Below are 12,174 nucleotides of genomic sequence, written 5' to 3'. Positions count from 1 at the left end.
AGTGTCTCCGTCGACGGGGGGGACCCATCTCTGCAGCGCGGGAAGAGGGCAGCAGCCAGGTGGACACAATCGGCCAGAAGTTCCTTTCCCGGGCGCTCCAGGATTTCAGTGGTTGTGATTGTATGGGGGGGTGGGTGGGGGGAGGGGGGGGGGGGGCGGCAGCGGTAGGGAGCGGCAGCCGGAACTGACGAGCACATCGTGGGATAGGCCGGGGGGATGGCTGGGACAGGCGTGGACGTGGCGCTGTATCCGATCGACACGATCAAGACGAGGCTGCAGAGCAAGGAGGGCTTCCGGGCGGCGGGCGGGTTCTCGGGGGTGTACCGCGGGCTATCGTCGGCGGTCATCGGGTCTGCGCCGGGCGCCGCGCTGTTCTTCACCACGTACGAGACGGCAAAAAGCCATCTTACGCCGCTGCTAGGCGGCGGGCCAGTGACCCACATGACGGCAGCATCGCTGGGCGAAGTGGCAGCGTGCTGCGTCCGGGTCCCTACCGAGGTGATGAAGCAGCGGCTGCAGACGCGGCAGTACGATCGACTGGTCGACGCTGCGCGGGCTGCGTGGAAGGCCGAGGGCATCCGCGCCTTTTTCCGCGGCTACGGCACAACGGTCATGCGCGAGATCCCGTTTGCCTTTATCCAGTTTCCGCTCTACGAGGCGTTCAAGGTCCGGCTCGCCGCCGTGGGCGACCGGTCCGCGCCGTCGTCAGTTGAGGCAGCAGCATGCGGCTCTGTGGCCGGTGGCATTGCCGCTGCTATCACCACCCCGCTTGACGTGGCCAAGACCCGCATTATGCTCGCCGAGGCGTCCGCGGCTGGCCCTCCGTCGACGATATCAACCATCCGTACCATTGCCCGCGACGAGGGCGCCCGTGCCCTCTTTGCCGGCATCCAGCCGCGGGTCATGTGGATCTCTATCGGCGGCTTTGTCTTCTTTGGCATCTACGAGGCCGCCAAGCGGATGCTCATGCGTGTTGCTGACAGTGAGGATGACGAGTAACATGGCCCCTCCCCCGTGTATCAGTCGGGGTGCCTGAGAGCAGTTGGCGCGCCACGCCGTTGGCAGGAAACAGCAGGCTCCGTCTCCAGAGGAACACCACTTCACCTCACGCTACGCCCGCAGACATACTGTGCGGTAGCCAGCCACACCGCAGCCAATCTTGTTGTTGGTCGGTTGCTGGAGGAAGCGCTATGCCTGCTGTCCGCCTTGTCCGGGACGGCGACGCTGCCGACGACGGCGAGGTGGTCTTTGTTGACGGTGGTGCTGCGCTGGCGGACGTCCTTGTCGGCCTCACCACTGCTGGTCGCTGGTGTATCACCGGAACTGTTGTCCGCCTTGTGGACGCCGTCTCGGGCAGGGCTGTGGAGCGGACCGACGAGCTGCGCGAGGGACACCTGTACGTTGCCTGCGGCGATGAGCCCGGGTGCCGCCATCCGCTCTCGTCGCCGGCTGCTGCCCAGGCCACCGACGCTGGTAGCACAGCCGATGCCAACATCATAGGGAGCTGATGTCTGTTGAGAGTGCCAACAGGTGAGATTGCCGACTGGCATGCCGTGGCCCGTGGCAGGTTGCTGATCGGGCCTGGGCACCTGAACCCATCCTCCGCGCGCAAACGCCACGCCAGGCTCCACAAGCACGGGAAACGACACCGTCATCACGCACTCTGCATGCCCTCTCTACCAGTGTGGCATACTTCTCCCACCGCCGGCTACTAATGGATGCAGAGGGGTCGGCGCAGAAGGCCGATAAGTCCGGGCGCCACGGGGAAGGAGTCAAAAGGCGGATTGTTCGTGAAGAACTCTCTCGCGCTCAACGCCGCCACACTCGACTCGACACAGAGGTAAGAGAACAAGATCACGTCATGGCTCAAGCTGCGAACATCGGAGGCCGCAACGGCCGCATTGGTGCAGGACCCGGCGGAGCCGGATGGGCTCCGGGCCCCGGCCTGGGCTCAGGCCTGGGCTCACGGGCCGTCGTCGACGCGCTTGGCAACGAACACATGCCAAAGGTTGACTCGGCGCATCTCGGCTCGACTGCTGCTGGCGCCATGAAGGATCCAGCCTGGATCCATGGTGTTCTCGACGGCATCGAGGCGCAGGCCATCTTTGCTGCCTCGTCGCCGCACACAGACTGGAACCTCAGTCTCGACACCTCTGGCGACGGCGGCGACAGTGGCGGCGCGTCGAGCAGCGCCCCGTCGTCGCCGCTGTCAGACTCGGCACCGACGCTTCTCTCTCCAACCTCGCCCACCGCCGCAAGCAAGTCGATCATCGGCAAGGTTGTTGATGAGTTGGCGAGCACCATCACCGTCGCCGCCGACACCATCCGCAATGGCCTGCCAAGTGGAGACGACGCCGATCCCACCATCTTCTATCCGTAGCTAGCTAGGCTTCGCTTTGAGACCTGCCGTCGCCTCTTTGCTGCTGAGGCGTGCGGACAGGCATCCAGGCATCCAGCACCTCGCGTCATCGCTCCCGCCCAGGTGGCCAGCGCCAGCGCCCGCGGTCCGGGCGTAAGAGCGACCACGCTCACGGCGCTGCCTGCGCCTGCTGCGCGTCCGGCGCACGACGCGCTCGACGACGGGCGCCACGTTCTCCGTAGGCGAGTCATGGCAGGTCGATCCATTGTTCTCAGCTTACAAAGCAATGTACTAGTAAAAATGTAGACTTTCACCGCTCCAACTCAACAGCCTCCATAGCTCAGTTCGGTAGAGCGACAGACTCTTAATCTGTCGGCCGTGGGTTCGAGCCCCACTGGGGGCTGCTTCTTTTTCAAATCATCATTAATTGCCTCCATAGCTCAGTTCGGTAGAGCGACAGACTCTTAATCTGTCGGCCGTGGGTTCGAGCCCCACTGGGGGCTGATGATTTGATCTTTTTTTTGGCATGAAAGGCGACCCTCCCCCCTCCCCCCCTGCCACGCAAACCGCCGGTGCCACCGCATGGCTTCACTTGATTTGGCGCCAACCACCCGTGGCAACTTGCTGGATCGAGAGCCACCTCACCCCGCCCACGCGCCCACCCGACACGCACCCGCACCATGTCGGACAGCGAGTCTGTGGAGACTATCAACACGGGCGAGCTCTTTGCGCTGCCGTCGGACTCGGGTGACTCCCGCAGCGGTGACGAAGTCGACGGCTTCGGCCTCGGTGCCGGCCTCGACGACTTTGACCTCGCCCTCCCACCAACACCTTCGCTCGTCGACGCCATGCGCTCGGCAGGCATTGAGCCGCCGTCGCATGTCCCGCCATCGCCGGCGCCCGCCCAACCACTGCTCGATCCAGCGCCTGCGCCTGTATCCGCCCCTCCGCCCGCGTCGGCGCCTGCACCTCGACCCGCTCTCACACATGCGCCCGCGCCTGCGCTCGTGCCCGAGCCGGTTCCCACTCATTCGCTCGATTTCGACTCTATGGCTGCCGCAGTCGCAGCCGTCTCTGCGCCGCTCATTTCCGTCGAGCCCAATGCCGGCGACGATTCCCTCCAGCCGGAGCTCGACGAGACACTGCCGCCGATGGACGACACGCTGCCACCGGCAGACGACACTGACGATGACTCGCTGGTGCTTGACGACACACTTCCTCCGCCAGCTTTGACGTCTCCGCTCGACGTCACCCTCTCGCCCTTGTCGGCCGTCGATGACAGCCTCGCGCTTGACGAGTCGCTGCCTCCGGCCACTCCTGCCAGCGATGGCAGCCACGGAAGCGCTCCCCTCGCCCGCAATCTTGTGTTCATGACACCGTCGACGGCACTGCAAAGCGAGGATCTTGAGCCGGAGCCTCTAGCTGCGCCTGCTTCCAAGCCACAGCACAGCACTACGGCTGCGCACGACCTGTCGATGTCGTCGTCTCACGCTTCGCTCGACGAGCTGGCAGAGCTTTATGACGTGCTCGATGAGCTTCGCGATGGCATTCTCACCATGGTTGCCAACGAGGAAAACGTACATGGAGGTAAGAGTGGGAGCAAGCTGCGGAGCGCGCCATCTGAGCTCGCCCGCAAACTCACGCGCTCGCGGTTGCTTCTAGAGCGGCAAGAGGCGGCCAACCGCGAACTGGTCGGCGAGCTGATGGTGATGAAGGCACGCGAGCTGGCACGCCGTAGGCTGGCTCAAGTAGGCCTCGAGCCGCAGGAGGCAGTTGCACTCCTGAAGGCTGCTCATGCACGGGCCCCATCTTGTGGCGGGCAGATCGAGACCGACGACCAGCTCGCGGCTGCGCTTGATGAGTGGCAGCGCTCGCTCCTTCGCGAGCACACGAGGATCAAGTGGCGGGCACAGGAAGAGTACAAAAAGGCTCGTGCCAGGGTTCGCGAGCTCCGCGCTGCTCTTGTCCGCGAAAAGCGCCAGAGCAGTAATCTGGCCAAAGCCCTTGCCGCCGCCCAATCGTCGCAAGAGTCGCTGACGCTCCTCACCCTCAAGCAAGACAAGCGCGACTTGATGACCGCTGTTGGCCGGCTCAAAGACAAGCTTGCAGCCGGGCGCAAGCAGTATGACGCCCTCACTTCCAAGCTCAGCCAGCATCAAGCGGCAAGCAAAGCGGCCGAGAAGAAGGCCCGCGATGCGCTCCGGCGGACAAGAAACCAGCTGTCCGGCCAAATCCGCAAGCTCAAGGCCGAGTGCGAGGCGACCAAGGCGGCGGCCGCTGAGGCTGCTGCCCCGTCTCCAGCGCCGGCCTCTGAAATCCAGAGCCTCCGGGCCCGTCTTGACGTCGCCGAGCAGCGTGCCGGGCGCGCCGAGGCTGAGCGCAGCCAGCTCGAGGCCTGCATTGTCGCGCTGCAGGCCCAGCTGGACGCCGCACGGGCAGTCGCAGGCTCGTCGCCGGAGCAGCAGGGTGGCATGACCCGGTCGCGGTCGCTGTCGCAGTCGCGGTCGCGGTCGCCTCCGCTCTCGCCGCCGTCGACTCGGGCGCCGTCGGTCCTCGACATCTCGCTCTCGCCGTCGCCGCCGATGACGCCGCGACAGAAGCCTGCGCCACCTTCCAGCGCCTCGGGCTATGTGCTCTCCGAGTCAGACTCGGATGATGGTGGAGCGCCGATGACCAGAGCGCCGACTACCGGGGGCGAGTCCGGCTACGTGCTTTCCGACTCAGACTCTGAGCCCGACGGAGCGCCGGCTACAGAGCCGGCTCCGGCGGCAGCAGGCAACATGTCATTTGCGCTGTCAGACTCGGACTCGATGTAGCTGTTTCCGATGATGATGTTAATAGCCGCACGTTGTCGACGCTCCAAGCGATCACTCGGACGGTGCGGGATCGGCAACTACCAGCGAAGCCGGCAGAAAGTTCTGCAGCTCCTTGGGAATGTACGTGTCGCGGACTTGAGAGGTGAGAAACTGCAGGCCCATGCGCTTGAGAATCTCGTTGTCATCGTGGATTTCAAATGGCTGGGAAAAGTTGAAGAAAAAGTCTGAGCGGTCAACCGCCATCTCGCAGTCAATCACCGTGTCACGTGGTGTGTTGACGACAATGAACGGGAGGTAGAGCCGGTTCTGCTCGGCATCGTCTTCGGCCGTAAAGCCGGCGTCGAGCTCGTCAACAAGCGACGCTGCGTCCTCAACCACCGCCACCCCCCCTTCTCCGCCACCGGCTCCTCCGCCACCGGCGACGACGCTCGTCTCCGCGACGACCGCCGTGGCGACGAGACCGGTGACTCGTTCGGGGACGACGCGAAGAGGGGACCCATGTCGAGCGCAACCGTCGACCGCCCTCCAGACCGGATGCTGGACGCCACGGCGTTGCCCGCAAGATTGCGCTGCAGCTTGCGCCGCCGATTGGTGTTGCGCTCGACAAGGTTGTTAAGCGTCACCACCTGGGTCAACAGCTCTTGCAGATGGTGCTTCTTCTGGGCAATCGACGCCGTCCTCGCTGCAATGCGCTTGCGGACCTGGTCGCACTCGCCGACTTCGCTCGACGGGAGACCAAGCCACGAGATGACCTTTTTCTCGCGCGAGATGATGTCCATCGCCATCAACACGTTGAGCGCATCATACACCCGCCGCCGGATGTTCTTCTGGTTCGAGTTGGTCTTGCCCTCGGCCGCCTCGGCCGCCACAATTTCGTTGACCAGCTCGGTCGCCACCTCGTCGTACGTCGTCTGGCCCTTCTGCCGCACCTTTTGGCACACACGCATCGAAAAGTGCCGCAGCCCGGCGTTCTTGGCCGTTGAGCCGGGCGCCTTGGATGAGGATCGCTTCCGCCGCCGAGGCGTCGGTGTCGATGCCACAGACGCCCGCCGCGAGCTTGCCACCAGCGCTGCCGTTGCCACCTCCTCCAGTGAGCCCCGCCCGACTCTCACTTCATCCTCACCCTCGCGCCCACGCTTCTTCCCGCTGCCAACAAGCGGCGAGCCCGGCAGTCCGCCCAGCGGCGGCAGCATCGGCAGATTGATATGATCGACTGATGGTTCCATCACCCGCGCCCATACACAAGTACGATGGAGGTGAGTCACACTCGGCGGAAGGGGAGGGGGAGGGGGGAAGGGAGGGGGGGGGGGGGGGAAGGGGGGCACTCTGGTGGCAGCATCACGTACGAGAAGCGGGCGGATCCTGTGCTTGAGTCGATTGACCACGGCTGGAGCCGGGCGTATTGAGCATGCCCGAGGCCGAGACTAGGCCCGAGTCCTTGGCCAGCTCGGCGAGTCCCGAGTCGGCAATAAGGTCCAACATCTCCGTCTGGAGCAGCGCATCAGCTCCACTGTCCATCCTCCTGCCTCTGTCGCCCACACGTGCCCAGTACCGGTGTGAGCTTCTCCCTCGCTCTCGCCTCCCCTGCGCACCCCCTGTACCCCCTCCCCGTTCCTCGTCCTTCCCCATGCCCACCGTGCTCTCCGCGCCCATTTTTCCCCCGCCCGCCCGCCAGCCCCACACGCCGTCTGGCGCGCGCGCCAAGCCAGCCCCCCTCCCCCCCCCCACTGCTTTCCACCATACCACCCACCCTCTGGCCCCTCCTCCTCTTCGTTAATGTTCCCGTGCTTACCCTGTGAACTCGCGGGTACCCGTCCTGCTTCACCACGTGAGGTGTCACCTCCCTTGGCATCCTCCTTCCTCCCCGTGCCTTGGTTCGCCCGCGAGGCTTGGGCTCGCCGGCTGCTGCTCCGCTTTCCGTCCATCTCGGGCGCACCTTGCGGCGAGTAATCAACCTCTCACCCCATGATCACCCGTACTTATACCTGCGCATTGCACAACTGGCTGCTACTGCATCTAGACTGTGCCAGCTATCGCTCTCGCTGGAAGGTAGCGGACTATTGTGATGAAGCTGGGAGGAGGGTCGACGGGGAGGCAAAAAAAATCAGCCCCCAGTGGGGCTCGAACCCACGGCCGACAGATTAAGAGTCTGTCGCTCTACCGAACTGAGCTATGGAGGCTGTTGAAGGTGAAGAGGAGAATACACTAATTTATACGCAGCATTGCTTTGCCTCCCCGCTTCCCGCCCCGCTCCTAAACCCCCCACTCGGGACTCCTGCCCCGATCTCTTCCTCTTTGCGCCACAACACTCGACGCCACACAGCTATTGTTGTTTCTCTAACCCCATACTCCTTCAGCTACTTGTCTATCATCCGCCGATGCGTATGGAGGCAACTTTCTCATGGCCTCGGCCTGTGGACTTTGCGCGCGATCGCGGCGTGTTGTGCGAGCTGACCAACAAGCTCGAGACCGAGCGAAAGCGGGCACGACGGGCGAAGCGGATGGTCAAGGACCTCGATGCTGCCATGCGCAAAGAGGTCCACGACCTTCTCGCCGCTGAGTTGCACTCGGCTGTCCTCCACCGGCGGCTTTCCCGCCAGGTACGTCGCGTCCCGCGCCCGTTCCCAGCCCTGCGCTCGTCCGCCTCGACAGGCTCGCCACTCCCTTGCCGGAGCGAGTCGGACAGCGCCACGCTGCGCTTCCTTGGCGACATCGACGCGCTCCACGCCGACCTCTCGGCCGCTCCACCGTCTGCCCATGCTCGGGCGAGCCACCCATCCACCAACAACGCTTCCTCTTCGCCTCGTCGACCCATCCCTCGAGTCATCCGCCCCGGAGCCCGCCAGTCGCGCCGAGCCGCGGCTGCCGCTCGGGCTGCCGGCCAACGGTCGTGTCACCACCGTGTGAGGTCGAGGGCCAACCACGACCAAACTTCGCACTTGTCTCGACAGCGGCGGCTAACTGCAAGCAGCCACTCGCTGGTCTGACGCCTCCTCTCGCTTTTCTCTCTCTCTCTCTCTCTCTCTCTCTCCTCCTCCCCCCCTCCCCCCCCTTGCCCTCCTCTGCTCGCCATGGTTCCTCGGCGGCTGCGCCCGGTCTCGCGGAGGCCACGCTCGGCAGCTGTCCGTTCGCCGCGGACTCGCTCACTCTCGCAGCGTGGGTCACGGATGACACTCGAGACAGAGGCTGGAGGTATGGGCTCAGGCTCAGGCTCGGGCTCGGGCTCGTCAGACGCCTCGATGCGGCGGATCACAGACACGGCTCGTGATAGGGTGCGGCATGTGTCGTTCACGCCAGCGCCCGGCGATGGGTCGAACGACTCGTACTCGTACGCGTACTCGGGCTACGACTCAGCGTACTCGGCCGACGGCGGCGGCATGCGGTTGCAGCCGCCAAACGCGCTCAACTGCTCGGTTGGCCAGATCGACTATCTGATGGTCCGCCAGGGCTCCGCGCTTTGGTCCGATGACGACGACGACGGTGGCGGGCGCGACGGCGTGCCGGCCCGTGGCTTAAGTAGCGGACGGCAGCGGCGGCGGCGGCGGCGAAAGCGCAAGACAGCAGCCGATGTGGCGAGGCCTGGCGAGGGGCTGATCTCGCGCAGGTCCGAGACGACGCTCGCCTTTGAGTCGCGGATCCGCGGCCAGTTTGGGCGTGGCGGGTCGACAACCGCCCTCAACTCGGCTTTTGCCTGCATCGACGTCGAGTACCACTCGCTGGCCGGGATGGAGACGCAGCGAATGGTGCCCAACTTTCTGCACTACGTCTATCTCAAGAACGACGATCTCGAGTCGTGCCCTGGCGTCCTCATTCCAGACACGGTGCTGTTTATCGACGGCGCGCCCGCCGAGTGGCTCTTCATGTCCAAGGACGGGCGCATTCTCAAGAAGCGGCAGGACCGACTCCGACTCTCAACTGTGCGGGCGGCGCTCATGCGAGAGACCTCGTACCGGCGCGGGCCTGTGCTCGCCACCCTCACCAAGGTCCGGCACAACGTTGGCGGCGACGAGTCGTTTATGTCGGTCAAGTACCTCACCGCCGAGTCGTTTGACGAGGCCTTTGAAGAGTCGGCCATGACCCAGTACATGGTGCTGCAGCGGTTTGTCGATCCGCACGGCGTGCACAACGAGACCATCAAAGTCGCCTACGCCGGCCTCGACACCACCCTCGAGCGCCGCCGCAACGTCCACGCGTTTGAAGATGACAACGTCGATCTCGCAACCAGGCTGCAGGTTTTCGAGGGCCGCAACCCACCGTCTGTCGCTGTCCCGTGGGCGCTCCGAGAGTCGGACGAGTTCCTCCGCGACAAAGTTCACAAGCTCGCCTTTGACATTGCCAACCATGTCCGCGTCTTCTCGGTCCGTCACCACCACATCCACTCGATGAACCTGTTCCTCAAGGTCGGGCCAAAGCAGAGGCTCTGGCTCCTCTCGGCCTCGCACGTAGTCGCCTCGCACGAGTCGACCCGCAACGAGCGGGTGGTTGCCGGCAAGATCATGCGCCGGATCTCAGCTAAGCTCCAGGCTTCGGCCGAGGCAACGCGCCAGCGAAAGCGGCTCGGCGAGACTTGTGGAGAATCTGACGGCTCGACCGCGCTCTCCAAGGCCATCGGGCGGTTCAAGGACTTGCGGCCTTCGGTCTTTGCCGGCACAGCGCCGGCGTCAGATCCCAAGTTTGTGCAGAAGCTGTTGCGCAAGGAGGTTGCCCGCCTTCAGGCCGTTCTCCACGCTGAAACCTCTGCCATCGCCGACGCTACTGCGCGTGTTGACACACTCGAGGCTGCCATCGCCTCTGAAGACAGGGTCATTGCCCACCTCCGCAGGCTTGCCGCCTCGCAGGTGGGCGCCATTTCTACCTTTGTCTCGATGGCTGATCTCCACTCGCAGTACAAGGCTCGGGTGGAGGCCGGCGTCAACTCAGAGTCGTCCGACTATGACTATGATGATGAGGTTGTGTGCGCTGGTGCGCCAACCTCTGTCTCGGGCTCCGACGACGACTCGCAAATGTCGCGGGTTTCTCGGCTCTCGCGCGACGACGGCGAGCTCTCGTCGGAGGCCACCTCTCTGAGTGGGGAGTCTTAAACGTTGAGCTTTGCCGGCTCGGCCCTCATCCATCGCCCGCTTTGTTCGTTTGTAGTTTACGAGTCAAAGCTGTCGACGCGGAAGACCCAGAGCCCCTCGGGCTTGCGGTCATCAGCGTCATAGGAGATAAACTCGGCACCGGCGCGCTCAGTGGCCTTGCGGAGCCGCTCGCGATGCTTGGCAATGCGCTTGCTGGACACGCCTGCGCTCGTCCGGCTCTTGCTCCGCGACTTGGCCTTGGACTTGGGGTATGAGTGGAGCCGAACCTCGGCGGGCTTGTTGAGCTTCTCGCCGTGCTGGTGCTTGACTACGCCGTCCGGGTACACGGTGACAGCAGAGTTTTCAAACTCGACGAGCGAGTCGAGGTCGAGGCCAACGACGTCGGTGGTGCCGGCGAACCGGATCGAGCCGAGACCCTTGCAGCCGATGACAAAGTTCGGCACCGCCCGCAGCTGGTCCTCGGTCATGCGCGCGAGCTCTGCCATCGACGGCTCGGTAAAGTAGCCGGGCTTAGAGAGCCGCGGCACTGTGGAACTGCCGTGTGGCGAGCCGCCCGTGGCGCCAAACAGCGACGAGACCGACGAGACGAGGTTGGTGAGGACCGAGCCGTCGGCCTTGCGCGCCTGCGCCGCGCTGCTGCCGGCCTTGTTGCCGCTGCTGCCCGCCTGGCTTGGGTTCGACGACAGCGTTTGCAGCGGCTGGCGCTTCTCTGCGGCTGGAGACGGCGCAACCTCCATCTCTCCCGAGATCCGCAGCCTGTCGAGCTGCGGCGTGACAACCACCGCGACGTCGGCCAGCTCGTGGTGGTGCGCAACAGCTGGCGTTGTTCTGCCCGACGTGGCTGCCGACGATGCTGCTGACGACCGCGCACTCCGCCGCGACCGCCGCTCCTCGTCAACCAGCGCTCGCGAGACAAACATGTCGAACATCGAGAACTCCTCGCCGCCGTCACGGCTGGCTCCCGAGACTCCGCCCATCGGCGTCTGCACCGCCTGCAAGTTGCTGATTTCCAGCTGCGATGCCCGGGTCCGCGCTGACCGTGGCGTCCGCAGCGGGACTGGCGCCGATGTCTGGGCCGGCGGCGCGTATCCGCGCGGACGAATCCGCGCTGCCGACCGCGGCGTCTTGCGGTGCCGGTGCGCCACCGGTGTCTTGGGCTGCGCGGCAGGCAGCGCCGGCAGCGACTGGATAACCGAGAACACGTCGGGTCCGTACGCCGACCGTGCCTCTCCGAGCCCCTCGGCCGGCTTTTGCTCTCCGCCATCCTGGCCTTGGCCCTGGCCTTGCGCGTTCTGGCCCTGTGCGTTCTGGTTTTGCTGTGCCTGGAGCTTGGTCATCTGCGCCTGCGCCTGCGCCTGGACCTGAGCGACCTGGTTTTGGCTGTTGAACACACCACCAGATCCGTTGCCGCCGCCACCCATCTTGAAGCCGCCACCGCCACCAGCGTTGTTGTTGCCAGAGTTACCGCCGCCCATCTTGAAGCCGCCGCCGCCACCAGCGTTGTTGTTGCCAGTGTTGCCGCCGCCCATTTTGAAGCCACCGCCGCCGCCAGCGTTGCCGCCGCCCATCTTGAAGCCACCACCACCACCAGCATTGTTGTTGCCGCCCATCTTGAAGCCACCGCCGCCAGCGTTGTTGTTGCCGCCCATCTTGAAGCCACCACCGCCGCCGGCGTTGTTGTTGCCGCCCATCTTGAAGCCGCCACCACCGCCAGCATTGTTGTTGCCGCCCATCTTGAAGCCGCCACCACCGCCAGCATTGTTGTTGCCGCCCATCTTGAAACCACCGCCGCCAGCGTTGTTGTTGCCGCCCATCTTGAAGCCACCACCACCGCCGGCGTTGTTGTTGCCGCCCATCTTGAAGCCGCCGCCAGCGTGCCGCCGCCGCCGCCCAGCCCATCTTGAAGCCGCCGCCACCA

At 64.8% G+C, this 12,174-nt stretch overlaps 7 protein-coding genes and 3 non-coding genes across 11 annotated transcripts in view; 6 read left to right on the top strand and 4 right to left on the bottom strand.

Moving 5' to 3' along the window:
• Window positions 1–216: 216 nt before the first annotated feature.
• On the top strand, window positions 217–1,015 carry AMSG_04734 (carrier protein; the record flags this gene model as incomplete). The annotated part of the gene is made up of 1 exon (XM_013902949.1): window positions 217–1,015. The coding sequence occupies one exon, from the start codon at window positions 217–219 to the stop codon at window positions 997–999; it is 783 nt and encodes a 260-aa protein (XP_013758403.1). The 3' UTR covers window positions 1,000–1,015.
• Window positions 619–1,772, bottom strand: AMSG_11817 (uncharacterized protein). The gene has a single exon (XM_013902999.1). The coding sequence runs from the start codon at window positions 1,653–1,655 to the stop codon at window positions 1,101–1,103; it is 555 nt and encodes a 184-aa protein (XP_013758453.1). The 5' UTR covers window positions 1,656–1,772; the 3' UTR covers window positions 619–1,100.
• Window positions 1,434–2,674, top strand: AMSG_11816 (uncharacterized protein). The gene has a single exon (XM_013902998.1). The coding sequence runs from the start codon at window positions 1,715–1,717 to the stop codon at window positions 2,378–2,380; it is 666 nt and encodes a 221-aa protein (XP_013758452.1). The 5' UTR covers window positions 1,434–1,714; the 3' UTR covers window positions 2,381–2,674.
• Window positions 2,675–2,688: 14 nt separating this feature from the next.
• Window positions 2,689–2,762, top strand: AMSG_20021. Its single transcript has one exon. It is a non-coding gene; the product is annotated as a tRNA-Lys (tRNA).
• A 26-nt stretch (window positions 2,763–2,788) lies between these two features.
• Window positions 2,789–2,862, top strand: AMSG_20020. Its single transcript has one exon. It is a non-coding gene; the product is annotated as a tRNA-Lys (tRNA).
• A 177-nt stretch (window positions 2,863–3,039) lies between these two features.
• Window positions 3,040–5,299, top strand: AMSG_04731 (uncharacterized protein; the record flags this gene model as incomplete). Its single annotated transcript, XM_013902948.1, has 1 exon — window positions 3,040–5,299. The coding sequence occupies one exon, from the start codon at window positions 3,040–3,042 to the stop codon at window positions 5,173–5,175; it is 2,136 nt and encodes a 711-aa protein (XP_013758402.1). The 3' UTR covers window positions 5,176–5,299.
• Window positions 5,171–6,996, bottom strand: AMSG_04730 (transcription factor Dp-1). The gene is made up of 3 exons (XM_013902947.1): window positions 6,968–6,996; window positions 6,522–6,703; window positions 5,171–6,388 (listed from the first exon to the last, which is right to left on the bottom strand). The coding sequence occupies exons 2-3, from the start codon at window positions 6,691–6,693 to the stop codon at window positions 5,430–5,432; spliced, it is 1,131 nt and encodes a 376-aa protein (XP_013758401.1). The 5' UTR covers window positions 6,694–6,703; window positions 6,968–6,996; the 3' UTR covers window positions 5,171–5,429.
• A 285-nt stretch (window positions 6,997–7,281) lies between these two features.
• AMSG_20019 lies at window positions 7,282–7,355 on the bottom strand. Its single transcript has one exon. It is a non-coding gene; the product is annotated as a tRNA-Lys (tRNA).
• A 1,014-nt stretch (window positions 7,356–8,369) lies between these two features.
• On the top strand, window positions 8,370–10,256 carry AMSG_04728 (uncharacterized protein; the record flags this gene model as incomplete). Its single annotated transcript, XM_013902946.1, has 1 exon — window positions 8,370–10,256. One exon carries the CDS (start codon window positions 8,370–8,372, stop codon window positions 10,254–10,256), a length of 1,887 nt encoding a protein of 628 aa, XP_013758400.1.
• A 40-nt stretch (window positions 10,257–10,296) lies between these two features.
• The window catches only part of AMSG_04727, a gene marked incomplete at both ends in the record, with an annotated part of 3,434 nt that continues 1,556 nt past the window's right edge, over window positions 10,297–12,174 (bottom strand). The window contains one exon of one of the 2 annotated variants that reach the window (XM_013902945.1): window positions 10,297–12,112. In XM_013902945.1, coding sequence (XP_013758399.1) covers window positions 10,313–12,112 — 1,800 coding nt within the window. The remainder of the gene's footprint in view (window positions 12,113–12,174) is intronic. The other variant, XM_013902944.1, reaches the window with a different exon arrangement.

Source organism: Thecamonas trahens (genome assembly GCF_000142905.1).
Source record: "Thecamonas trahens ATCC 50062 unplaced genomic scaffold supercont1.20, whole genome shotgun sequence".
Classification (NCBI taxonomy): domain Eukaryota; order Apusomonadida; family Apusomonadidae; genus Thecamonas; species Thecamonas trahens.
The sequence above is the reverse complement of the archived record's forward strand: the minus strand, read 5'-3'. Positions and strand labels throughout refer to the sequence as shown.